The sequence below is a fragment of the Thalassophryne amazonica genome, chromosome 3, assembly GCF_902500255.1.
Source record: "Thalassophryne amazonica chromosome 3, fThaAma1.1, whole genome shotgun sequence".
In the NCBI taxonomy this organism is placed as follows: domain Eukaryota; kingdom Metazoa; phylum Chordata; class Actinopteri; order Batrachoidiformes; family Batrachoididae; genus Thalassophryne; species Thalassophryne amazonica.
In genome coordinates, this window is record NC_047105.1 from 9,841,912 (window position 1) to 9,869,426 (window position 27,515).

Here is a 27,515-nt window from a genome sequence, read left to right on the forward strand (position 1 = left end):
GTGTTAAACCTGATGGTGTTGGTGTTATTCTCATATACAATTTTACTAGGTCCAACATTCAATCCAGGTTCGTTTTGGTCTCTTCTATACATTTCCTTAATCTTATTTTTATTGTGCCCTTTGTCCTTTCCACTAATCCGGCACTGTGTGGATGATAAGCACAATGATTTTTGAGATTGACCTGTAGCGCTTCTCCTACGTATTGCACTATTGTATTAACAAAATGCGCTCCATTATCTGAATAGACTGTTTCTGGTATTCCAAATCATGGAATGATGTCTTTGCACAATGCCTTAGCCACTGTAAGTGCATCTGCATGTTTTGTAGGGAACAATTCTACCCATTTTGAGAAGGCATCAATTATGACTAAACAAAATTCCTTCCCTTCATGTTTACTCAGCTGTATATAATCCATATGAATCACTTGAAAGGGATATTGTGGTGTTGGAAATTTGCCTCTTTGGGGTCTCAAATTGCCTTGTGAGTTGTGTTTTGCACATGTCATGCATGCTCTACAATGCTGTTTTGCATATGCATCAAACCCATAAAGACAAAAAATAGATTGCAATTGCGATATCATACCCCCTGATGAGACATGCGTCACGCCATGGCTCATAATAGCTGCCCATTTAAACATATTTTTTGGCAATATGGGTTTCTTTTGTGGTCATATCCGGAGGAGTGTCATATAGGAAACCCATATTGCCAAAAAATATGTTTAAATGGGCAGCTATTATGAGCCATGGCGTGACGCATGTCTCATCAGGGGGTATGATATCGCAATTGCAATCTATTTTTTTTTTTTTTTTTTTTTTTCAAATTTTGCATAGCAGATGATGTCATTTCTTGGACTGACTAATTACTGCAGGGCATGGATTCCCTGCTATGCAGAATTGACTAGTCCACTTTCTGATTTGATGTACAAGGATGATATTTCAATGTCAACCGTGTTGGAATGGAACAAAGAAGCTGAGGAAGCCTTTGTAAAAGTAAAACAACATTAGTGTCATCCACAGTTTGGCACTACCAGATTATAGTAAACCATTCATTCAAACAGTTGATTGTAAGAATAAGTTCATGACTAGTGTTTTGGTTTAAGTGTATGGCTCAAAATTGAGGCCAGTTGCCTACTACTCATCTAAATGGATGCAGTAGCAAGTGCTTTACCACCATGAGTACAGGCTGTTGTTGCAGCCTCTATGGCTGTTCAAAGTAGCAGTAATGTTGTTCTATTCCATCAGTTGACACTGAAAGTTCCACATACAGTCTCTGCACTTCTGTTGCAGACAAACATGAGCCTTTTGTCCCCAGCAAGACATCTTTCGTGTATGTCCTTGCTATTATCACAACCACATCTTACGGTAGAGCGCTGTACAACATTGAATCCATCCACATTGATACCCTTACCTGAGGATGGTGAGCCGCACAATTGTCTTGATGTAGACGAAAGCACGCCCAGACCTCCCGGACGAGCCCCCAGTCAATGTTGGGTATTTTCTCCTCCAAACATTTTTAAAACCTTTAACAAGACAAACAGAGTCAAGAAACACCAGTGAGACAGAAAGTCAAATTTTACGCGCGGAGTGCAGTCAGGCTGTACACCAAGACTACACTAAAGTCTGGCCTGCGCTTCGCTCTTTTTATTAGTGAATCCCTCATCACATCATAAAACTTGCCCTAAGGGGGGGGGGGGGGACAACGCGAGACAAGTTTCTTCCCGTAACATAAACACATACGTCAATAAGCGCAGCTGTAAGGAAAAACAGTTTCTTTCTTTACTCTTATCGTCGGAGGTCAGCACATCTCGTTCGTCTGTTGCAGTTATCAGCTGTTCTGCATCTGCCTGGAACACTAAGCATCACATCACAATCAGTCAAAATTCAACCTTCAGTTCTTTTACTCCCAGTCGTTAGCGGCTACGAAAACAAGTTGTGTAATAATAATAATAAGTACATCCAGCTCCAACAAGGTTGAATAACACGTACATTCTCGGGTTTAAGTGCAAACAGCAACAACACCGTTCTCATCAGAAAGAAGACAAAAGGTACAAATGTTTAACAGTGATAACATATATATATATATAAATCCTTAACAGCAGGTCTGGATCAAGATTCTGTGATTCTTTAAATTATTCTGGACACCTCTAAACCAGAAAAAAAAGAGAGGTGCTACTCCTCACCAACCTCTACCCAACTCCAGATGAATCTAAAGTGTAAGAAAAAGTTGAGTGCAATCAGTCTCAAATTCCAAAGTGTTTATCAGAGAGAAATATGAAATATCAACGATAAAAAACATGTTTGACAGCATGTGGACGATGTCCTCCGTGAGGTATTCTAACAGACTGTCAGAAAGGATGGAGCATCATTTTGTTGTCCCACAAGTCGCAGTGATTTAAGTCGGCATCTATTTGACACATCATGGCTGTTCATTATTACATACTTTCTGAGAAATGTAATTCAAATCTGCCTCACTGCCATATTCCCTCTTTTCTGGACTCGCGGTATCACTCAGCAGGGCTTGAAATGGTAGAGCGCTTCATCAAGTGTCCTTCAGGCAGTGCAGAGGGAGATGCCAGCTGGCGTCAGCTCAGTTTGTTTAGATAACGCTGCACTGTGAAGCCACCTCCATCACTTAATCTCCCATAATGTTTCATTACACAGTGATGTGGAGCAGCGCATTAGTGGGCTTCATCAGCTTAAAAGAACACAGACAGCAGCATGTGTCGTCACACGGAGAAAGGACAACTAGAAGACACTTGGTACAGTGCATACCTGCACCAATATGAGTTATACCAGGATCAAAGAGCAGTGAATCACATGAAAGGCCAGCAATCTGGATCAAACTGGATATGGACCATACTTCAGCCATCGGCATTAAAGATCTATATTCACTGGCTCAAAGATCAGTGATCAATATCAAATGTCATAAATGGATCAAAGATGAGAAATCATTATCAAAGAAGAGTGAGTCAGAACAAAGGCCAGCAATCTGGATCAAACTGGATCTGGACCATACTTCAGCCATCGGCATTAAAGATCTGTATTCACTGGCTCAAAGATCAGTGATCAATATCAAATGTCATAAATGGATCAGAGATGAGAAATCATGATCAAGAAGAGTGAGTCAGAACAAAGGCCAGCAATCTGGATCAAACTGGATCTGGACCATACTTCAGCCATCGGCATTAAAGATCTGTATTCACTGGCTCAAAGATCAGTGATCAATATCAAATGTCATAAATGGATCAAAGATGAGAATCATTATAAAAGAAGAGTGAGTCAGAACAAAGGCCAGCAATATGGACCAAACTGGATGTGTACCATAATTCAGCCATCGGCATTAAAAATCTATATAACTGGCTCAAAGATCAGTGGTCAATATCACATGTCATAAATGGATCAAAGATGAAAAACCATGATCAAAGAAGAGTGAGTCAGACCAAAGGCCAGCAATGTGGATCAAACTGGATCTGGACCATACTTCAGCCATTGGCATTAAAGATCTATGTTCACTGGCTCAAAGATCAGTGATCAAAATCAAATGTCATAAATGGATCAAAGATGAGAAATCATTATCAAAGAAGAGTGAGTCAGAACAAAGGCCAGCAATATGGACCAAACTGGATGTGTACCATAATTCAGCCATCGGCATTAAAAATCTATATTAACTGGCTCAAAGATCAGTGGTCAATATCACATATCATAAATGGATCAAAGATGAAAACTCATGATCAAAGAAGAGTGAGTCAGAACAAAGGCCAGCAATCTGGATCAAACTGGATCTGGACCATACTTCAGCCATCGGCATTAAAGATCTGTATTCACTGGCTCAAAGATCAGTGATCAATATCAAATGTCATAAATGGATCAAAGATGAGAAATCATTATAAAAGAAGAGTGAGTCAGAACAAAGGCCAGCAATATGGACCAAACTGGATGTGTACCATAATTCAGCCATCGGCATTAAAAATCTATATTAACTGGCTCAAAGATCAGTGGTCAATATCACATGTCATAAATGGATCAAAGATGAAAAACCATGATCAAAGAAGAGTGAGTCAGAACAAAGGCCAGCAATGTGGATAAAACTGGATCTGGACCATACTTCAGCCACTGGCATTAAAGATCTATATTCACTGGCTCAAAGATCAGTGATCAATATCAAATGTCATAAATGGATCAAAGATGAGAAATCATTATCAAAGAAGAGTGAGTCAGAACAAAGGCCAGCAATATGGACCAAACTGGATGTGTACCATAATTCAGCCATCGGCATTAAAAATCTATATTAACTGGCTCAAAGATCAGTGGTCAATATCACATGTCATAAATGGATCAAAGATGAAAAATCATGATCAAAGAAGAGTGAGTCAGAACAAAGGCCAGCAATGTGGATCAAACTGGATCTGGACATACTTCAGCCATTGGCATTAAAGATCTATATTCACTGGCTCAAAGATCAGTGATCAATATCAAATGTCATAAATGGATCAAAGATGAGAAATCATTATCAAAGAAGAGTGAGTCAGAACAAAGGCCAGCAATATGGACCAACTGGATGTGTACCATAATTCAGCCATCGGCATTAAAAATCTATATTAACTGGCTCAAGATCAGTGGTCAATATCACATGTCATAAATGGATCAAAGATGAAAAATCATGATCAATAAGAGGGAGTCAGAACAAAGGCAAGCAATATGGCTCAAACTGGAGCTGGACCATAATTCAGCCATCAGCATTAAAAATCTATATTCAGGCGCAAAGATCAGTGATCAATATCAAATGTCCTAAATGGATCAAAGATGGGGAATCAGGATCAAAGAGCAGTTATTATGTTCAAAGGTCAGCTGTCATGATCAGAGGTTAGGAACAGGATTAAAGATCTGTCACCAGCATCAAAGGTCAATGATCAAGAGTAATGATGAACAAAATTCAGCTACCTTGGTGACCAAGGTAGCCGAAGGTCAGAATGGAGTGAAAGATCAATCACCAGCATCAAAGGTCAGTGGTCAATGTCAAAGGTTGAAAATGGTCCAAAAAGTAGTGATGATGATCAAATTCAGATACGTACGTTGGTCAAAGGTCAAGAACAGGATGAAAGCTCGATCATCAGGCTCAACGATCAGTGATCTGTCTCAAAAGTCATAAATGGATTAAAAATGAGAAATCCGGATTAAAGAGCAGTGATTAGGATCAAAGGTCAGGCTATCATGATCAAAGGTCAGGAACAGGATTAAAGATAGAGCCTTACAATCAAAGATCGGTGATCAATACCAAAGATTGTAATGGGTCAAAGATAAAAAGTCAGCATCAAAGAAGAATGATTCAGAACAAAGCCAGAAATATGGATCAAACTAGATCTGGACCACAATTCAGCAATCAGGATTAAAATCTAAATTGAGGCTCAAGATCAGTGAATAATATCAAAGCTCACGAATGGATCAAAGATGAAAAATCAGGATCAAAGAGGAGTGATTATGATCATAGATTATCACAATAAAAGGTGAGGAACTGGATTATAGATGATCAATCAGAATCAAAGATCTACAATCTGGATCAAAGTTCATTAGTCAATATTAAATTTCAATGATCAGATCAAAGGTCAGGAGCAGTATCAAAGGTCAGTATTCGATACCACAGTTTAGCCATTACCATCAAAGCTCAGTGAATATGACAGCAGTTCAGCCATAAAATCCATCACTGGTCTGGATAAAAATTTAGTGATCAGGATCAAACTTCAGGATTGGAATCAAAGGTCATTGAGGATCAGAATCAAAGGTTAGCATTTCTACAGTTTTGAGACATCAGTGAATATGAGTAAAGGTCAGCAGAATGATCATGGCCAAAAATCGCCAGGAGGGGAGGGGGTGTGTGTGAATTTCTGTGTCATGAACTCAGCTTCCTGGATCCCATTGATATAGATCCAAAACAGACTGTTTGGCTTGTGTCTCACTGCTCCATTAAGTTTAAACTGCTTCTTTATTTATGTGTGTGTGTGTGTGTGTGTGTGTGTGTGTGTGTGTGTGTGTGTGTGTGTGTGGTGTGTGTGTGTGTGTGTGTGTGTGTGTGTGTGTGTGTGTGTGTAATCCTGCTAACAATCAGTCAAACAAACAAACAGACTTGGGTGAAAATGTTACCTCCTTCATCGAGGCAACTAAAAGGAGAACTCAGAGAGTTCATATTTCAGCCAGCGTGATAACTGACGGAGGAGGACTTTTTAAACTTTATCACTGTAAGTGTTGGACACGTCAAGAGTCAACAGAGGCTGTATGACATCATTCCTGATTCTTACACTAACACTTTTTCCTTCAAATTTTGATTTTGAAACATTCAGAAAATTGCAAGAAATACAGTCGTGTTCAGAATAATAGTAGTGCTATGTGACTAAAAAGATTAATCCAGGTTTTGAGTATATTTCTTATTGTTACATGGGAAACAAGGTACCAGTAGATTCAGTAGATTCTCACAAATCCAACAAGACCAAGCATTCATGATATGCACACTGTTAAGGCTATGAAATTGGGCTATTAGTAAAAAAAAGTAGAAAAGGGGGTGTTCACAATAATAGTAGCATCTGCTGTTGACGCTACAAACTCAAAACTATTATGTTCAAACTGCTTTTTTTAGCAATCCTCTGAATCACTAAACTAGTATTTAGTTGTATAACCACAGTGATTTCTTCACATCTGCGAGGCATTAATTTGTTGGTTTGGAACCAAGATTTTGCTCATTTACTAGTGTGCTTGGGGTCATTGTCTTGTTGAAACACCCATTTCAAGGGCATGTCCTCTTCAGCATAAGGCAACATGACCTCTTCAAGTATTTTGACATATCCAAACTGATCCATGATATCTGGTATGCGATATATAGGCCCAACACCATAGTAGGAGAAACATGCCCATATCATGATGCTTGCACCACCATGCTTCACTGTCTTCACTGTGAACTGTGCTTGAATTCAGAGTTTGGGGGTCGTCTCACAAACTGTCTGTGGCCCTTGGACCCAAAAAGAACAATTTTACTCTCATCAGTCCACAAAATATTCCTCCATTTCTCTTTAGGCCAGTTGATGTGTTCTTTGGCAATTGTAACCTCTTCTGCACATGTCTTTATTTAACAGAGGGACTTTGCGGGGGATTCTTGTAAATAAATTGGCTTCACACAGGCGTCTTCTAACTGTCCACAGCACTTACAGGTAACTCCAGACTGTCTTTGATCATCCTGGAGCTGATCAGTGGGTGAGCCTTTGCCATTCTGGTTATTCTTCTATCCATTTGATGGTTGTTTTCCGTTTTCTTCCACGCGTCTGTTTTGTTTTTTTTTTTTTTTTTGTCCATTTTAAAGCATTGCAGATCACTGTAGAATGAACAAACCTATCATTTTTTGCACCTGCATATAAGTTTTCCCCTCTCCAATCACCTTTTAATCAAACTATGCTGTTCTTCTGAACAATGTCTTGAACGTCCCATTTTCCTCAGGCTTTCAAAGAGGAAAAGCATGTTCAACATGTGCTGGCTTCATCCTTAAATAGGGGACACCTGATTCACACCTGTTTGTTCCACAAAATTGACAAACTCACTGACTGAATGCCACACTACTATTATTGTGAACACCCCCTTTCCTACTTTTTTTTTTTACTAATAGCCCAACTTCATAGCCTTAAGAGTGTGCCATATCATGAATGCTTGGTCTTGTTGGATTTGTGAGAATCTACTGAATCTACTGGTACCTTGTTTCCCATGTAAACAATAAGAAATATACTCAAAAACCTGGATTAATCTTTTTAGTCACATAGCACTACTATTATTGTGAACACCCCCTTTTCTACTTTTTTTTTACTAATAGCCCAATTTCATAGCCTTAAGAGTGTGCATATCATGAAGCTTGGTCTTGTTGAGTTGTGAGAATCTACTGAATCTACTGGCTCCTTGTTTCCCTGTAACAATAAGAAATATACTCAAAACCTGGATTAATCTTTTTAGTCCCATAGTAACTATATTATTCTGAACGCTGCCGACATTGATATTCCCTCATGGTCACAGAACTCGTATGTGACCCCTGGCCAGTTCCTTCCTGACATTCCGTTGTTTTTTTGTTTTTTTTACAAAAGAAAACTATAGAATATTGGATGCGTTGTGACAAAAGACAAAAATCACAGAGAGACTTAATCTTCATGACTAAAATATATAAACATAAATAAAATGAGAAAAAAGAGAAAAAATCATTCTTACTATTTCAAGTGCCTTTTCTTTACACTGACATGTTTGTGCATTCAAGGCTTCTGTATAATTACCTTTGGTTAGCATGAACCTAAAATGACCATTTTGACCAAGCTTTGAAAATTTGTTAATCGTGTAACCAAAGCGGAAAAGTCCTTCTTTCCATCTGGAATATTTCGTTCACAATTTCTATCCATTTTCCAAGATTGGGTGGTTCAGGAGGAGCCTTTTTCCAGCAGCTATTAAAATTGCTATAGTGAATAAATAATTGTTCAATTGCATTTCAATCAGCCTTACCCAAATCCTAATTAAAGAAGTAAATTCAAAAGGTATTGTAACCCTGAATATAAATTCCATATTTGTGAGTATGTCCTTCCAGAATTGTTTTATTATTGGGCAGTCCCAAAATATGTGCCAATGATCGGCATTTTGGCTTCCACACTGTCTCAGGCATTTAAGCTCCTCCCCGTTACAATGAGTCTTTTGTTTTGGATTAATAAAAAAAATCAAATGTAGCATTTCCAGTTGAAGTCTCTCCAGGAATGTGAATTTCTGCATTTCCACACGGATGTACAGTAACCCGCCACTTCTTCATCGGTCATTAGAATGGTGCCACCCTTTTCCCATTTTATTTTCACATATTGTGTTGAATATGACTTTTTGCTCATAAAGCCTTTATAAATCTAGATATTAGACCTTTTATTGATTTTGCACTGTGTGAATTTAGTATTTCCTTGAGCACGCTTTCTTGGCAACTTATTTCTTTATTAATATAGTGGCGCACTTGCAAATATCTATAGAAATCTTGTTTTCTCAGATTATGACTGTTCATGAGAGAGTTTGAATATCCTTTACTATTCCTTTATCTGTTAAAGAATATTTTGTTGTTATGCCTTTAAGTATCCGACTATGAAATCTGTTGTCTATTGGGTTGGGTCGTATGCACACCATCTCACAATCTTCATATTATTATGTAATTTATATTCATCTTTAATTTTTTTGACCAAGATTTAATGACGACTCCAGACATGGATTTTCAACCTCGTTAAGGATTTTTCCAAAATCTTTGTTCCACAATATTGCCTGTAATTGGGTGTGTGTGTGTGTGTGTGTGTGTGTATGTGTGTGTGACAAAATATGAGACTCAGTGTCCTTATGATTATGTATCTGTCGCCACAGGCCTCTAAGTAAGGACCTGTTTCTGTGTCTCATGTTTTAAATGGAAACAAACCGCTGATTGCCACGCCCCCTCTGTATGAGCTCACACATGGACCTCAGTGACATAAATCACAGAATTATAGAAGAAGCTTTGTTTTTAGCTGTTTCATTTCTAAATGCTCAGACATTTATGTGAGCATAATGTCAAACCACAATCATAATTACGTAAAAGCTGATGGAAACTTATTTTACACAAAACAAACCCCTTAAATTTTGAACTGAACAATTGCAGTACCTTTTCATAAAAAATGTGCCCATAATATGAGGAAATGATGTACAACACATGGACTTTGCCTTGACTATGATCTATTTTGGTGTCATATAAAACAAATAATGAATGTTTTCTATTTGTGCAATGGAAAGAACATTTGCATGTTGCACACTTCTGCCACTGCACTCAGAAACATTTATTGTTATTATCATCATCATCATCATCATCATCATTCATTATTTCATGGGTTAATGTTCACAATCAGTCATGAAAGGGTGGAACTCAGGAAGATTAAAGAACATTTAACTATTTTTCTTTAAAATGTTTTCGAATGAAAGCAAATGAAATGAAATATTCCCTTCCATAGAGTGCACCTTAAATGCATCTTAAATCTGATCCAACTCTAATTTATAATGATTACTTCAGGGCAAAGGGTGAGACATGTATGTGAAAAAACATCCTGCAAACCCAAATATTCTCAGATGAATTATTTTCCCAGCAATTAAGAATAATTCACGCCCGAGGTTGTTTGACATTACGTAACATGAAATATGTTTTTCTTTGTTTGTTTGATTATTTGTTTGTTTTCACAATATCGTGGCATGCTATTTATAGTTTGTAAGAATGGCATGCTGAAGGGTCCCAGATTCAGCGGAGTCATGTCACGGCTGCTGGATTTTAATGGGAGATTGCGCACCAGTCGATCCCAAAGGTTGAGAGGAAGCTTTTGTTCCCGGTTTGTATGTGTCGCTTGGAATGAACGTAATGGCGAGCAGTACCTGTACATCCAACACCAGGATGTGAGCGAGAGATTACATAAGATGGCACAATAGTCTGCTGCTTCTCCTCATAGCGCCTTATCGCCGTATTGATACACGACAGAGAAAACCTTAGGGTTTAGTGTGTTTACATCAGGAACTAAGGACAGCTAGATCGGAAGCAATTCGATGAGTCAAATTGGATGTTGTACATTGGTAAGAGAAAAAACAAAATCCCTGTAATTTGGTGCCATGCTACACAGCCAAGGATGAGTCTGTTAGTGTTCAGTGCCCATCGTTGGTACCTCGACTGTGTGCCAAGAGTGCGCTGACTAAATGAGCTATAAAGAGCGGTGAGATAGCTGAGCTAAAAGCATACGGGATGCATTGGCTCTGTTTGTGTACAGGCGTACGCTGACGTTCAAAGGGAAAAGAGCATGCCTTCAACCTCGCGAATTAATTCAGCTTTGCGGCTTTCTCCGGGCTTGGTTGTTGACAAGGAGATCTAGTGATTTTTCTCCAGCTGATGATGAAAGGTGCAGCTTTATCGAGGCACAGCCGCTACGGCCTCTCTCTAGATCTGCCGGGGTGTTCCTTGAACCGAGTTGGACCTAACAGATGTCTACCAGAACCAGTGTAGAAATCCGCTCAGACAGACGGGCAGCTTGGTGTCGTCAAACCCGTTCCACCTCGAGGAGGAGCGCGGATATTGTGTCAGTCATAATTAGGTACTATACGCGGGAAGTGCCGCTTTCCCAAATGAATAGGGGTAATTGGATAAGGAGGCTGATATTTTGATGTCTTTGTCTGGATAGGTTGGTGCAGGAGCTGACTGGTCTGAGTAAAGGAGGAGGAGGATGCGGCAGGGAAGAAGGAGTTGTGCGCTCTCGTAGTGAATCATAATTAGTCCCCTTCAATCCTTCTTACTCTTAGTACTATATTATCTCCTCATATTTTGCGTCAGCTCTTCCTCTTTTAGTCCTTTCGGGCCTCTTATCTGTCTCCGACTCATCATCCTCTTCCTTTCGTCATTCCTCTGATGGAAGCTTCTCTCAATAACGAATGACGAGCACTGGTCTAGATGACGACGATCACACGGACCTGACGCCCCTTTACCTGATCATTAGCGCGCAGCACTGGAGTAAATTGGCCAATTAAGACTGAGGTACAATCAGTAACCTTTCACATTGCCTCTGTCTGTTGGCACCGCCTCCCCTTGCCCTCTCCGCCTTGCCCACTGGCTGAATACCCGTCTGGGAATGTGTGAGGTGATGACAAGCAGCTTTGATGCCTGCGTAATAAGTCTCTAACTGCTATCGGACTCACTGATCACACCAGGAAGTGGTGTGATCAGTGAGTCCACTTCCTGTGTAGTACTCGTTGGAATTTTGTATCCAATGCATTTTTTTATAGCTTCTCTTGTTTATCCAGGCTTTGTCCTGTATATGCCACGGAGGCTTCATTGGCTCTGAAAGGTTTGATGTGACATGAGCTTCTAGAACTAATGGAATTTGCTTGCTTCTCTGTCATGCTAGCAGCTAGAGACATGGTAACAAGACAGGACCTGGGGCTCCTGCTTGAGAATTGACGTGTGCACGTAAAGACTTTCTGTGTCTCCGATGGTGCATAATGTCTTCTGATGACTTGAATTAATGCTGCCTCGGCACCTTTTATCATCAAAGTAAGACGGCCAGCACAGTCCCAAACTGAAATTATCCAAAGGTTAATTAGCCTTTGGATTACTGGCCAGGTTCTGTCCTTCCAGAAGTTACATGAACAGTCAAAGAATTGATTGAATTAGTCCAAGTCATTCCAAAAGTTCCATAATGGGGCCAATGGGGGTATTTTAAACAGATCATGTCTGCTTCATGAGTTTGGTGTGTTTGGAAAGTCAAAAGGTGAGTCCTGAAGAAATCGTTAGAGGACTAGTGCATACCCTGCAGGCTCTACACACACAGTAAATATACAAGTAAATACACATCTGCAAAAGTGTTTTTTTTTGATGATGTATGACTTCATTATGAGGTCATTCATACCAATCAATCTCAAATAACTTGCAGATGAATATTCTAATTTATTGTAATATATTCTATATTCTAATTTCTCATAATCCAGTAGATGGCAGTGATCTATGCATTTTGACCCATCCACTGGATGGAAGTTTGAATAGTGCCTGCCCAAATATCACACGGCCGTTGCGTTGAATCATATACACAACAAAAATATAAACGCAACACTTTTGGTTTTGCTCCCATTTTGTATGAGATGAACTCAAAGATCTAAAACTTTTTCCACATACACAATATCACCATTCCCTCAAATATTGTTCACAAACCAGTCTAAATCTGTGATAGTGAGCACTTCTCCTTTGCTGAGATAATCCATCCACCTACAGGTGTGCCATATCAAGATGCTGATTAGACACCATGATTAGTGCACAGGTGTGCCTTAGACTGCCCACAACAAAAGGCCACTCTGAAAGGTGCAGTTTTGTTTTATTGGGGGGGATACCAGTCAGTATCTGGTGTGACCACCATTTGCCTCATGCAGTGCAACACATCTCCTTCGCATAGAGTTGATCAGGTTGTCAATTGTGGCCTGTGGAATGTTGGTCCACTCCTCTTCAATGGCTGGATATTGGCAGGAACTGGTACACGCTGTCATATACGCCGGTCCAGAGCATCCCAAACATGCTCAATGGGTGACATGTCCGGTGAGTATGGCGGCCATGCAAGAACTGGGACATTTTCAGCTTCCAAGACTTGTGTACAGATCCTTGCAACATGGGGCCGTGTATTATCCTGCTGCAACATGAGGTGATGTTCTTGGATGTATGGCACAACAATGGCCTCAGGATCTCGTCACGGTATCTCTGTGCATTCAAAATGCCATCAATAAAATGCACCTGTGTCTTCGTCCATAACAGACGCCTGCCATACCATAACCCCACCGCCACCATGGGCCACTCGATCCACAACATTGACATCAGAAAACCGCTCACCCACGACGCCACACACGCTGTCTGTCATCTGCCCTGGACAGTGTGAACCGGGATTCATCCGTGAAGAGAACACCTCTCCAACGTGCCAAACGCCAGCGAATGTGAGCATTTGCCCACTCAAGTCGGTTACGACGACAAACTGGAGTCAGGTCGAGACCCGATGAGGAACGAGCATGCAGATGAGCTTCCCTGAGACATTTCTGACAGTTTGTGCAGAAATTCTTTGGTTATGCAAACCGATTGTTTCAGCATTCTCTGAAACGCTTTGGAGACTGCTCCTTATGGTAGAGAAATGAACATTCAATACACGAGCAACAGCTCTGGTTGACATTCCTGCTGTCAGCATGCCAATTGCATGCTCCCTCAAATCTTTCGACATCTGTGGCATTGTGCTGTGTGATAAAACTGCACCTTTCAGAGTGGCCTTTTATTGTGGACAGTCTAAGGCACACCTGTGCACTAATCATGGTGTCTAATCAGCATCTTGATATGGCACACCTGTGAGGTGGGATGGATTATCACAGCAAAGGAGAAGTGCTCACTATCACAGATTTAGACTGGTTTGTGAACAATATTTGAGGGAAATGGTGATATTGTGTATGTGGAAAAAGTTTTAGATCTTTGAGTTCATCTCATACAAAATGGGAGCAAAACCAAAAGTGTTGCGTTTATATTTTTGTTGAGTGTACTTAACAAAGAGAATTTTCAGTTTTGCAAATGCCTTTTTTTTCCAAATTAAAAAAAAATTACATATTTTACAAATACACATTTATTTGTAAAAACCAACATACATGTTACAGTAACGTGTGTTGGTTTTTACATATAACTAAACCAACCAACCACAGTAATGGGCAGAGGCTCATTTTCCCATCATGCCTTTTGGCATCTGTGTGTTAATGTTCAAACCTTCAGAATTAGTGCATTATTTTAAAATTAAAGATATGTGTTATAATTTCACTTAAAAAAACTAAATAAACTATAAATTATGTGGATTAATTTGGTTTATAAATCAAAACCATAAGTCAAACCCACTTTGCTTTTCATGACTTCTGCCATGTCTGGGGCACTGTTCAATGGCATGTTCAATGTAAATGACTCTTCTTTGCAGCAGTGGGCAGGACGCACAAAGACAGAAATGCTGACTCATTGGTTGTTGTTGTGTTTGGGTTTGTGATTGTTTTTGATTCTAATCAGAAGCATTGGTGGTGATTAAATTCAAAACCGGCTTGTCAGTAGCTGACAGTGTACCTGAGACAAAAGTTAGTGGTTAGCTGTAGCTTATGCTAAATTTTTTAGTGGTTTATCAGTTTAGTATTATAAAAGTTAGTGGATTAGCGGTTATCAAAGCTAACTATTTGGTTAGCTGTGCCTACCACTGACTAAAAGTTAAAAATCTTCTGCTTTTCCGCTTGCTGAAAATGCAACGATAGTCCAGATGCTGATTTATCTACAATAACAAGTCATGTCAAGTCTGAGAACATGCACTGGTGTTCCATGTTGCCATATCCACCACATCACGAACCGGCCTTGGGTCTTGCATGGCAACTACATATGCAGACAACTGATCCATCCCCACCTCTCAAAAGTAACCATCCATCTGCAGCAGCCAGGTGAAGCATGTACATATGTGATCCCTGTGACCGCTTGTTTGATGCAGAGTCATTCTTGCAGTTCCCAAGGATCCTCTGAAGAAACTAGGGAAGAGATTCGTTTATAACCTTGGTGGATGCACGACTGATGCATGTCAATTTTAACACATAAATTATGATTTATTGTGACCTATGTGTACAACCATTTTCAAGACTGCTAAAATATGAGTGGCAGCATTACACATTCAATTACGCAAATGACTCATTTATTTAATTCCACTTAATAACACGGCACACATTTCCTGTATCATTAATTAAATATTGGCTTTGTTCGGTGTGATAGTGTGCCGTAGTTATTCTAGAGGGACTGTTCAATTGTTAAATATATAAGCCAACTTAGATCTTACTTCAAATCATATGTCTCACTCTCTCACTCATCTTAAACCACTTAATCCAATTGAGGGTTGTGGGGGGTTGGATCCTATCCCAGCAGTCATAAGGTGTGAAGCGGGTTCACTCTGGACAGGACGCCAGTCTGTCGCAGGGACACATATAGCACATATAGACAAACAAACACACTCGCACCTATGGACAATTTGAAGTTTACAATCCACCTAACCTGCAAATCTTTGATCATGCAAACTCCATACAGAAAGGCCACAGGTGGCAATCGATCCCATGACCTTCTTGCTGTGAGGCAACAGTGCTAACCACCAAGCCACTGTGCTGCCCAAATCATATGTCTATGTTTATCTAATTAATACCAACCAGGAGATGATGATGATTCTGCTACAACGACCGCTAGGGCAGTTTGTCTACTAAAAACACGTGAATGCAGCATTAACATGCCAATGGCTGCAGACTAAACCTCATAAGTCCTAGCCGGATAGTTTGAGACCATAATGTAAAGGCATTTATGCCATCTGCCCATAAACGGGGGGCTAGAAATGATTTGTTTCCAAATCCCAATGGGGAGGTGATGGTCTAGTGGTTAAAGCGTTGGGCTTCAGACCAGAGGATCCTCAGTTCAAAATCCAGCCAGACCGGAAAATCACTACTTAAGGGCAAGGTCCTTGAGGTTCTTGCATGGCAGCAGCCTGACATTGGTGTGTGAGTGTGTCTGTGTGAATGTGAGGCATCATTGTAAAGTGCTTTGAGCTTCTGATGCAGATGGAAAAGCGCTATATAAATGCAGTCCATTTAGCAACATTTGGAGGTCTTGGAGGTCCAGCTCATACCTTCATCACTCCATCACTCTACATTCTAGTCATTTTGTGCAGAAGGAGGCTCTTTGTGCTTGATCGCTGCCCCCACCCCCTGCCCCACCCCCAAATCTGACAATGATGATGTCCTTTCTGCACGGGCAGTATACTAGCGCAGTTCTAATCAGTGCAGCGGGGAGTGCGCGAGAACGCATTGGGAAATGGTTAGAGAGAGACACAGACGAGTGTTTGTATGCATTTGTACATCTACGAGAAGGAAGCAAAGGCAAGGCGTGAGACTGAGGGAAAGGGAAGAGGGGAGAGAGAAAGGGAAAGAAGCAGAGGGAGGGGAAATGATATAGTGGGAGAGAGAGAGGGAGAGGTGGTTACGTAGAGCAGCACCCCAATTCATCAGGCAGCATACGGCAGCTCTGCAGTGCCATCGCACAGTCCGAGAATGGGACTATGAGACCGAGAGACAGCAATCAGAGAGAGCAGGGAGCAAGGACGGGGGGAGGCGAGACGAAGAGCTTGAGGCATTTGTTCCGATGAGAGGGGGAATGATTATCGCCCATCGTGGATGTGGAAAGGACGTGGCAACAGCAGCTGAGGCTGATTTGCCATCTCCCGTGTAGAAGTAGCCGGCGTCAGGACGTTATGCCCTGTGAGCAGTGAAGGGAAGCGCATGAGAGCCAGGAGCAGCTGCTTTGAACGCATGTCTCAGACAATCAGGGGATGCAGCAAACCTCTGCCCTGAGCTCTACCCAGCAAGGAGGAGAACCAGGTGGGCTGGGGCAGGAGTGGGAGGCGGCTGCTTCGGAAAGCAGCTAGCTTAACCTGCACCGTGGTCCTCATCCAAGAGCTGTTTTCCAGATCTGAGCGTGGATTTAGTGCTCTGAGAAATGACGATCTGTGGTTGAGCCAGCAAGGAGCCTCTGAGGAACCTGCAGGAGTGTGTGAATGCTGGCCAACACCAAGGATAACCAGCCTCTTCCTGCACAGGCCACCTGGAGATTCATCATCAAGGAGTCTACACTTGGATTCGGTCATGAATTGAGGAGTTTGGAACGAGGATTCCGCGGAGATCCCGTGTTTCTTGTGTGATGTAGGATTTACAAATATGTTTACCTGATCGCGGGTCTGGAGTAAAGGAAGAAAAATGATATAAACAAGAGTTTATTTAAGAAAAAAATAATAACACGAGTACCTCAACAGTACTTTAGAATGCTGCTACCTTCATTGTATGAGCCGTGTCCTAGCTCTCAGAGAGGTTGACCAATGAAGCCATGGGACTCAGCCAGAGCTTTACAAGTATGTGTTGAACCCAAATTTATTTGTAGGAACCTGAATATTTATGTGTTACACCCTTATGGAGTCATTATAAAATGCAAAAGGAAAAAGAAAATGACAGGGATAGTGAATAATGTGTGATACACGTAAAAATGTGATTTAGTGATATTTTCTATTTGATGACTTGTAGTATTGTGTCTTGTCCTAGGCACTTGTTTGTTTTTTGTTTTACACTCGCTCATCTGATCACTAAAGGAATGTTTAGTGAGCCGTGTTTGTTGGAAGATGCCGTATTGGCTCAATCCAACATAACTAACAACACCAAGCTTCAGATGGGCTTCCTTCTCCCCACTACCTCCACCCTCGCCTGACACTCTTACTCAGTCACACCAACACCAAGTGGGTGTGTATTAGCCTACTCAGACCCCACCCCACCCCACCCCACCCTCCCCTTTGCAGGGCTTGAGCTGGGCCTGCAGCATTTCCTACCCCCCTCCACCCTCCCTCTCCCGTGTTTGAGTTAGCCGGGCCCCCGCCTGTACTGTGGGAGCCCCTCACCCCTGGCCTGGACCCTGTCTCCCCCTCACCCCGCCTGGTGCTGCTGCACCCGGCTCTGTCTCTGCTGGCCGAGGATGATGTGGCAGTGCCATGTGTCGTCCTCTGAGTGCCGCTGCTACCGGCTGAACGGCTTCTCCCTGCTGAAGCGCTTCCTCTCTCGGCAGATGGGGCCTGTGGTAAAGCCCTGGACCAGCCGGTGGGCGAGTGGCTGGAGCATGTGGGGCTGCCGCAGTACGAGAGCAAGTTTCTGCTCAACGGCTTCGATGACCTACGATTTATGGTGAGTCACCTGCAGCATGTTGTCTCAGGGGGTCTGGTCAGTCCCGTCCTCTACCTCTGTCAACCTTGTTGCATTTGTTTTTCATGTCACCACTCTGCTTGGACTTCCTCTTCTTCTTCTCTCTCTTTTTCACTCTGCATCACACTTCCCACTCTCCCGTGCATCTCTGTTTCACGCATTGCAGAGCATGATACTGGTTAACTTCATGACTCGACAAAAAGAAGCGATCATATTAAACGAGGGCTGGCTGAAAAGTTCTGCCTCCAGTGCAATCTGTCAATACCAAGCACGATACCGAAGTACGAGAACAATCCTCTACTTACTGACTTCTTTTTTTTTTTTTGTCGTCACTCACCTTATTTTGGTCTCCCAAAACAGAATGACTGTGGCTCACCGGATTATTTGCGCGCTTCCTTTCCTGTTGGTGACAACGCAATTTTCACACAGTGAGGTTGGAGATTTGACAAAATGGAACTAGTCTTGCAGACTGAACAGAACACTGATGTTGCTGGTAGTAATACCATATTAATTCTATTACAAGAGCAACAACATGAACAGAAATGAACCTACATACTTCTACCTCTCATGACTCAAACTGTAATATACTTGGAATTGATAACTCACAGATATTAAATGTACACCTGTCTGCAAACTAATCAACTGCAAGAATGTGAAACCAAAGCAAACCTTGGTGCTGATCTTGTTCTGAACTTTCAAGTGTGAAGTCACCCTTAAATGTAGATACTATTTGTACTAGAATGTAGATACTATTTGTACTACTGTATTTATGTACTAGTTTGTACATAAAAATACCACATGAGATGGGGTGTGATGCTGCTGCAAAGCAATGCCCTGGTTGCTACACGCCTTCTCCGTGACATAAGTCACCGCAGATTAAAACAGATTCCCGCTCAAAGGATGGTCGTAGGAGGCGAGTTTCTATGTGTTCAAACATAGGCAAAGCCATATTTAACTGTAAAAGACAGAAAAGCCAGTTTTGCAAAATATGGTCCCTTCAAGGAATGTAGACTCCTACAATGGAAGAAACACAAATGACAAGTAAAACGCAACCATTTCCCAAAATTTTTCATCACTACCTTATTTATTATATAATTCATAGCCACCTCAACCTATTATACATAATACTCAGATTTCGGGACTCTACTTAAGTGTGGATACACCCACCTACACTCAAAAAAACCTAGAATCTTAATACACATTGATGACACAATAATAATTAATAAAAATCTTGTATGTTGTTCAGTGGCAAACCTTTTTCAAACCTTTATCAGTGGTAGAAAAAGTTATTAATGTGAATAAAAGAAATTTTAAAAGCAACCCTCAGAGTTAAGTCTCACACTCAAGCACTGAGGGTGTACCACTTAGAGTAGCCTTAGAGTAACCATGGCAGTGTTGAGGTAGGGTGGCCAGTTCTTTTCCTCATTGCCTTGCACCCCCAATCAGAACTAGTCAGGCATCCCTTCAGTGCTGGTGGGCAACTGGGAGGCACCAATCCTAGCTGGTCACCATCCACAAAGAAGACCAGTGCTCTAAACGCCAAACACCACACTCCCTGATATACAACTCCAAACAACCAAAACAGGAGTAAAAACAAGGCTAATGGCTTTTGCTCATATTCTTTTCAAAAGTGCAAACATAGCAACAAACATATCCTCCAGGTTGAATGTTGTAGAAGTAACATTACATGCAGAAATCCTGAAGAGTTACTTGTAGTTTTGTCCATGTTAGCACTGTTAGCATTAGCATAGCACGAGTCAGCCTACCAGTTTTTAACCAACAAAAACATATTTCACAAAACTGTCAGGAAAGTCAGCAACTGGATACTTTTGTCGTATTTTGGATTTGCTTTAGGTGCCTCAAACAAGTCAAAATTTCTTTTGGCATCTCCTGTCTTTTCCTCATTGTGGCCATAGCAGATCCACCATGGATCCACCTGCTGACTTGATACAGGGTTTATGCCACATAACTCCAAATCTACAGCAAGAATGGGGAGGGGCGTGGAAGTGGGGGATCTTCAACCAGGGACCTTCTGTTTAGGAAGCAAGCCGCTAGCCATTTGAGACAACCTACACAGAAATGGGAGCAAAACCAAAAGTGTTGCGTTTATATTTTTGTTGAGTGTATAATTGAAGTTGGTCTTGCAATAACTGCACAATCTATGTGAACAATATGCCCACTCCTTCGGTGTATTTATATTTGTGTGGTCACTATACCATCTGGAAATTAATATCCCCCCCCCCAAAAAAATATATAATTTCACAGGACCTGCCTCTGAAATTTTTGGGGTAACATATATAATATATACATGTTGACTTGAATATCACATATTGGATTAGTGATGTACAGTGGGGCCAAAAAGTATTTAGTCAGTCCCTGATTGTGCAAGTTCTCCTACTTAGAAAGATGAGAGAGGTCTGTGATTTTCATCATAGGTACACTTCAACTATGAGAGACAAAATGAGAAAAAACATCCAGGAAATCACATTGTAGGATTTTTAAAGAATTTATTTGTAAATTATGGTGGATTAACTATTTGGTCACCCACAAACAAGCAAGATTTCTGGCTCTCACAGACCTGTAACTTCTTCTTTAAGAAGCTCTTCTTTCCTCCACATGTTACCTGTATTAATGGCAAAACCTCCTTCCATCAGTGAAAGCACTGAAGATGCAACATGGCTGGGTCTTCCAGCATGACAGTGATCCCAAACACACCGCTCGGGCAACAAAGGAGTGGCTCCATAAAAAGCATTTCAAGGTCCTGGAGTGGTCTAGCCAGTCTCCAGACCTCGATCCCACAGAAAATTTGTTGAGGGAGTTGAAAGTCCATGTTGCCCAGTGACAGCCCCAAAACATCAGTGCTCCAGAGGAGATCTGCATGGAGGAATGGGCCAAAATACCAGCTACAGTGTGTCCAAACCTGGTGAAAACTTACAGGAAAAATACTTGTGTCATCTGCAAATAATACTAATTTTAATATCTTGGACACTTAAAAATATAATTTATATAAAGTAAAAAGAGTTTCGGACCCAGTACTGACCCCTGTGGGACACCACAAGCAATGTCCATGCATGATGATGTATATTCCCCCAACTTCACAAATTGTTTTCTGTTACGCAAATAACTTCTCACCCAGTGCAACACTAATCCCCTGATCCCATACCATTCAGGTTTATTGATTAATATATCATGATTAATTGTGTCGAAAGCTTTTTTAAGGTCTATGAATATTCCAACTGAATGTAATTTATGATCTATGGCATTTGGCATACAGAGGGGCGGCACAGCAGCTGAACGTTGAACGACCATTTGGTCAGCTGAAAATTGACTAGCTTTTGTCCAAGTATATAGTTGGTTAAAACTTTAAATTAAAATAATTTTAGGGAAAATAATCCATTTTGGTGTAACAAATTGCAACAACTTTTTAAAAGTTTGTCCAAGTTTTACTTTTCCCCCATATTTAAAAAGCATTGGGTCCATAATCTGCCTTTAACTTTTACGTGATTTTTCTTCTTTTCGTTGGCTGATCCCTATTCATTCCACCAAACTGGGTCCAAATCAGATCAAAACCCTGTGAGTTATTTTTTGGACAACCAGGAACAATAACAGGGCCACCACATGAACGCTTTCATACGTAGAAATAAATACTGCAGGCATAAATGTAAATGTGACCGTTATTAGCACAAACAGTATAGTATTGTGTGGTACTGTAAATGTGACAACAGTAGGCAGTTTTTAAAACCTGAGTGACTGTGAAAAAAGAAGACTAGTGAGAGAAGCCACTAAGACACTCATGGCAACTTTGTAGGAGTTCTAGGATTCTGTGGCAGTGATCGGAGAAACTGTGCATAGTGCAACTTTTGTTTGTTGCATCACCAGTTGCACAGCTTCAAGGTGGAGTTTAACTAAGAAAGATTTCTGAAAAAGAAAATGTGAAATTTCAGGTACATTTTGCCAGGAATGTATACAGGGGAGATGATTCTATAGTTGATGTGTTTCCTTGTTTTAAAGTAACATATAGTATATAGTATAATAATATATAGTAATATATAGTAATAATATGAATATATGATGACCCTTAAAAGACGATCCCCTTTTACAAAACATATTTAGAAAACGACTTTCTGAAGGCCAAATCTTCTTTATTATTTCAAGAAAATCCTTTAACTTGAAAATAATGCTTATTAAAGAATATTTTAAGGGCATTTTTCAATCATACATTGACACACTCAAATGCCAATCTCTTGGACATGCCATATTTAGAGACATGTTAAGTTTTCAGACTGTTTGCATTTTTAAAATGGTGTATTTGTGTTCATCATCTTCTAACACTTCAGAAATAACAATTATGTGATATTGCATTTCTTGGCTGCTTGAAAGTTGTTTGATGACTGTTGCATTTATCACAGTGAGCCTGCATCATAACTCCTCCTCAGTTGAGCAGGCCCCATGTTTATATAGGATTTGTTTCCTGGCAACAAACAAACAACAAGAACAAAAAAACAAACAAACAAAACCCAGGTGGTGTGCCACTGTAGAGCACTCCGTCCCAGCATTTTTATTTAAAATCATGTTCAGTGTTAGGTTTTGTTTGCACGACAACAACAAACAGCAAACAACAGCCTTACAATGTGTATGGTGATTAAAAAAAGAACAGGAACATTTAGACTCCAGCTACATAAATTTAGAGGAGTGGGATGCTTTAGTCTTGTGTGAAACACTCATTTATTTGGCACACCTGACTGTTTTGAATGTAATGACACATAAAAGTGTAGATCCTGAATAAGACAATCCAATTTTTCAGAAGTATTAAAAAATAAAATCTTATATTCAGATCCCTAATTATTGGATGGATATTTTCATCCATGGTCAGCCATGACCAACCATGGCCTATGATATTCAGAAAAATATGGTAGTATAAATTCTTCCAGTATGGGAATACATAGTATATTGATAAAGGGGGCATTTAAAAATTATTTTCGTTGTATTTGAACATTTTTTAAAAACATTTTGAATTATCGCCCTGCTTTTGTGTAAACTACTGACACTATTCTAAGCTACTATTCAGTTATTCAGTGGAATTGAGGCAAGTCATCTGAGTGCTGTTAATGGATGCATGTATTTTGGTTCAGTGTTATGCTCACTTAACCTTACAGTCAGCTTCTTGTATTCTTTGAAGCCTAAATAATACAGGTCTGTGAGGGCATCCAAATACTGGTCCGCAACAGATCTGAATCTCATGAGGGTCACTTGGAGTAGTTTGAACCTGGCTGCGGCACTTCCTCCCAGCATCATAATTTGGTGTTTGAGAAGCTTTTAGATGGTAATTCACCTTATCACCTCACAGTGTGTTCACCGACCGAGTGGGTTAGTCATTGAATTGCTGCACACGTCTGACTGCTGCTTGTAATCCGTCATTACAAAGCACTCGGACTCTTTCCCCACGCTCCCAGCAGCACAAGTATAGAAGTGTTATAATTTGTTACGCTGCTGTGGGACACAGAAACCTTAGACTGGGATTCTGTGCACATTTTATATGATCAGTAAATGCTGATACATGCTGATAAACTATCGATCTCTCCACTACACTTTAGAGCTGAACAACTAATCGAGTTAATCGATTAAAATCAATTATTAAAATAGTTGTCAACTAATTTAGTCATCAATTAGTTGCTAAATAACTTTTTTTTACCGCGAATGTTTGGTTGCTTCCATATAATCAACCGAGCTTTGCTTTGAATCTTGAACCAATGGATCGCTTCGAGCTGCTGCTTCATTGGTTTCATTTGTTTTATTTCGCTTTATCTTAATTTTTCTCCACTAAAACCCTAAAGTGCATATGTCTGTGAAGAATATTTACCTTTTTAATGTTAAACTGACTTGTTATCATCTTCTGAAACAGTTCATACATGTATTTTATGCTAATGCGTTAGCATGTCTATGGCGTTGTCAATGTTAAAGTTAGCCTTAAGCCGCTGGCAATTCAGCATGTTTGTACATTTGTTTTCTGTATAATAATTAATGGCTCAGCATTTGTTGTTGTAGAAGAGTCAAATGTATTACAAATAATAATATTTTTAAATTTTTTTTTATTTATATATTAATAATAATAGCAACAATAATATATAGTAATAACTAATAATGCTACAATACAATTTTAGAGAAAGACATGAGTCACTATGTGTCATAGTGAAATGACCACATAGTTTACAAGTTATACAGAGAATGTTGCACATATAATGAGGTCCAGGCTACAGTTTTGATTTAGGTTTTAGGTTTTTAGGTTTAACTGGTTATGCTAATTGCTCATTTGCAGCAACAAAAATACGCTCTTTTTTTCACCATATATTTTATAACATTTATATGTTTCATGTTGTTTTATGGCAACTCAGCACTTTGATAAAGCAATGCCATTTGAAATATATTTTATTTAATATTTTATTCTAAACTGTTTTATTCTTTATTATTTTATATTTCACCAGCCAAGGGACATTTGACATTTGTTGATTTTCAAGTATTTTAAGTTTTCAAATAATGTTCTGTTGTTAATAAAGTGATGGAAGAAGAGAAAAATTGTTTCCTGGCAGATATTTAAAAAAATTCCCCAATAATCCGATTATCGTGTCGAAAACCCCATCAGATTCATCGATGATCCAAATAATCGTTTGTTACAGCTCTACTACAGTTTCTACGTGTGTCCAATGTTTGTGTTTTTGCTGTGTATTTGAAAGAGAAACCCTCTACATTAATGCCGTAATTGACTTTTATTGAATGGTAAAAGTGTTTCTTGTTGTCTTTAACAGATTGAGAAGATGATGAACTTGATTGGAGCAGGCATTGAAACATCCGGAAGTGAACAGGGCCGCACCGAGCTCAGGTAACTCTTCACTAACCCATCCCAACGAAAACAGGGCAACTTGAATGATGAGGACGGCAACAAAGCTGGACTGTCATGGTTAAATAGCCGGGCTGTTTAACCTGCTTTTTTTTTTATTTTATTTTTTTTTGGTGGGGGACATGGTTAATTATGATACTAGGACGTTGACCCATGGGGAACCACAGGTTCTAGAGGTTATTTGTTATGTGCCGACGCGGGTTGAGGAGCGGACCTGCGTCTGACTGAACCCAGCGCTAAATACCAGAAAGCGGTTCCAAAAACAAAACATTTATTTCCCTTTCTGTGCAATAATGTGTACAACATAATAAATGGCTTGTCTGGCGAGTGAAGGACGGCGCGCTCTCCAGCGCCCAAATGGATCGAAGCCCGATGCTTCCTGGACTCAAATTCACCACCAAACACCCCCCAGGTGGACACGACAAACTGACTCTGTGAAGGATAGAAGAGGTGAGGTAAGTCCAACAGCTACAACTAATATCCTCAAAGGCACACACTATCAGCACACATTCAGGTCTGACTTTAAGCTTTATGTAAATGAGCAGCTTCTCACAACAGGTGGAGGATCATCAGTCCGCACGCCACGGCCGTGAGAAGCGAGCTACACAATTCTCATCAGTGTTCAAATATACTGCGTAACAAAATACGAAATTACTATAACACTTATTCAGACAATCAATCACCTCTGATGTGTGCTGACAGCATGTGCCCTCACCCGTCCTCCTTCACAGGCACGATGTGTCAAACCCAGGCGCGGTCCGCAGCGTCTCACAAACGAACTTCACAAGGTCGAGTTCCCGGCAATTCTGCTTGAACCACTCATGGCTTAAATGCAGAACGCCATCTAATTATCTGCTTCAGCTGAAAGTCTTTAAGTTTACACGTGAGCATCATCCACAGGTGCTGCGAGTCATTAGGCCTGCACGTGGACATCCTCCACAGTGCAGGCAATAATGTTGATGAGGGTGAAGGATTCTTCTGCCAGCACCGTCTCCACATACAAAAACCAGTTTGCATACCACTTGGAGAGCAAAGAAAAGAAAACAACACAAAAACATCCAGCCAAACCCCCCAACACACAACAGTACCCCCCCATCAACGGGAAGCCTCCTGGCGACCGAACAGACCAGGCCCGAGAACAGCACCTCCCTCCGGGGTCCATGACAGCAAGCAGACGGCGTAACGCTCCCAAGGTCCACAGCAGACAGCAGGACAGGGCACCGCGGCTGGAAGGCCAGCTGGCATCAACAAAACCCCAAAAAAGTCCCATACACAACCCAACATACAAGAACACACAAAACCCACCAAAACCTCCCCAGGGACCGTCCCATCCAACCCCAGGAAGAAAAGAAAAACTCCAAATGCAAAAAACCCAACACAGCCCCAACAACACAATACAAACACAAGTCACAAAGAAAAACAACAACCAACCCCCCCCCAGAACGATATGCAGCCCAACCCCCCCCCCCCCCCCCCCCCCCAGAAGACCTTTACTGCCAGTTCTAGGAGAGACAACCAAACCGGAATCCCACAGAGGTCCCCAGGGTTACATGGAGGAGCAGCGCCCCCCAGAGGACCGTACCATCAACCCCAGGAGGCCCCCCTCCCCACAACCCAGGAACCCCAGACCCGGCCACACTTGGTGAGTCGGCCCCACAATCAATTCCCCCCCCCAGAGGACCGTCCCATCAACCCTGGAGGTGGAACCTGGAAGGAAGCATAAAAACACAAAAATCCAACCCCTGGCGGACTTCATCAAAACACCCTGGGGGCAAACAAAACAACCGGAAAACCGTGTTACCTCCCCCAGCACCCTGAAAGACCCCAGATCACTCCCAGAGCCAGTCGTTAGCTCCATTTTGGTGAACGGCACAAAATTACTAAGCCGGGGAAGGAAGCAGGAAAAAACTAACCCGGTCCCAACCCCGAAGCGCAGCGGAAAACCGGAAATACGTCCGGTGCCCCTACCCGACCATACCACCAGCCTATCGGGAGGGGCGGAACTACCGAAATGGCGAACGGCAACAGATCGGCCCACCCCTCCGACTGAGGTATGTTCCCGCTGCACCACACCCCGGTAACACCAATGACGAACGGTCAAAGGCCCACCGAGGCTGGAGTGGAACCGGGCCCTAACCAAACCCCAAAAAACGCCCCTGACAACCCCCCCCCCCCCCCCCCAGGTGCAGAGGTCTTCTGAGAAACACTCAGCGTGACCAACCTGCACCACCCCACAACCCACAAGACGAACAGTCTTAGGGCAAGTGAGGTTGGGG

General features: G+C 41.2%; 1 protein-coding gene across 1 annotated transcript in view; it reads left to right on the forward strand.

Moving 5' to 3' along the window:
- LOC117507705 (ankyrin repeat and SAM domain-containing protein 1A-like) overlaps positions 1 to 25,225 on the forward strand; it is a 72,740-nt gene extending 47,515 nt beyond the window's left edge. The window contains exons 3-4 of the mRNA XM_034167522.1: positions 18,211 to 18,326; positions 25,148 to 25,225. Of these exons, the coding sequence (XP_034023413.1) occupies positions 18,211 to 18,326; positions 25,148 to 25,225 (194 nt within the window). The remainder of the gene's footprint in view (positions 1 to 18,210; positions 18,327 to 25,147) is intronic.
- Positions 25,226 to 27,515: the final 2,290 nt, after the last annotated feature.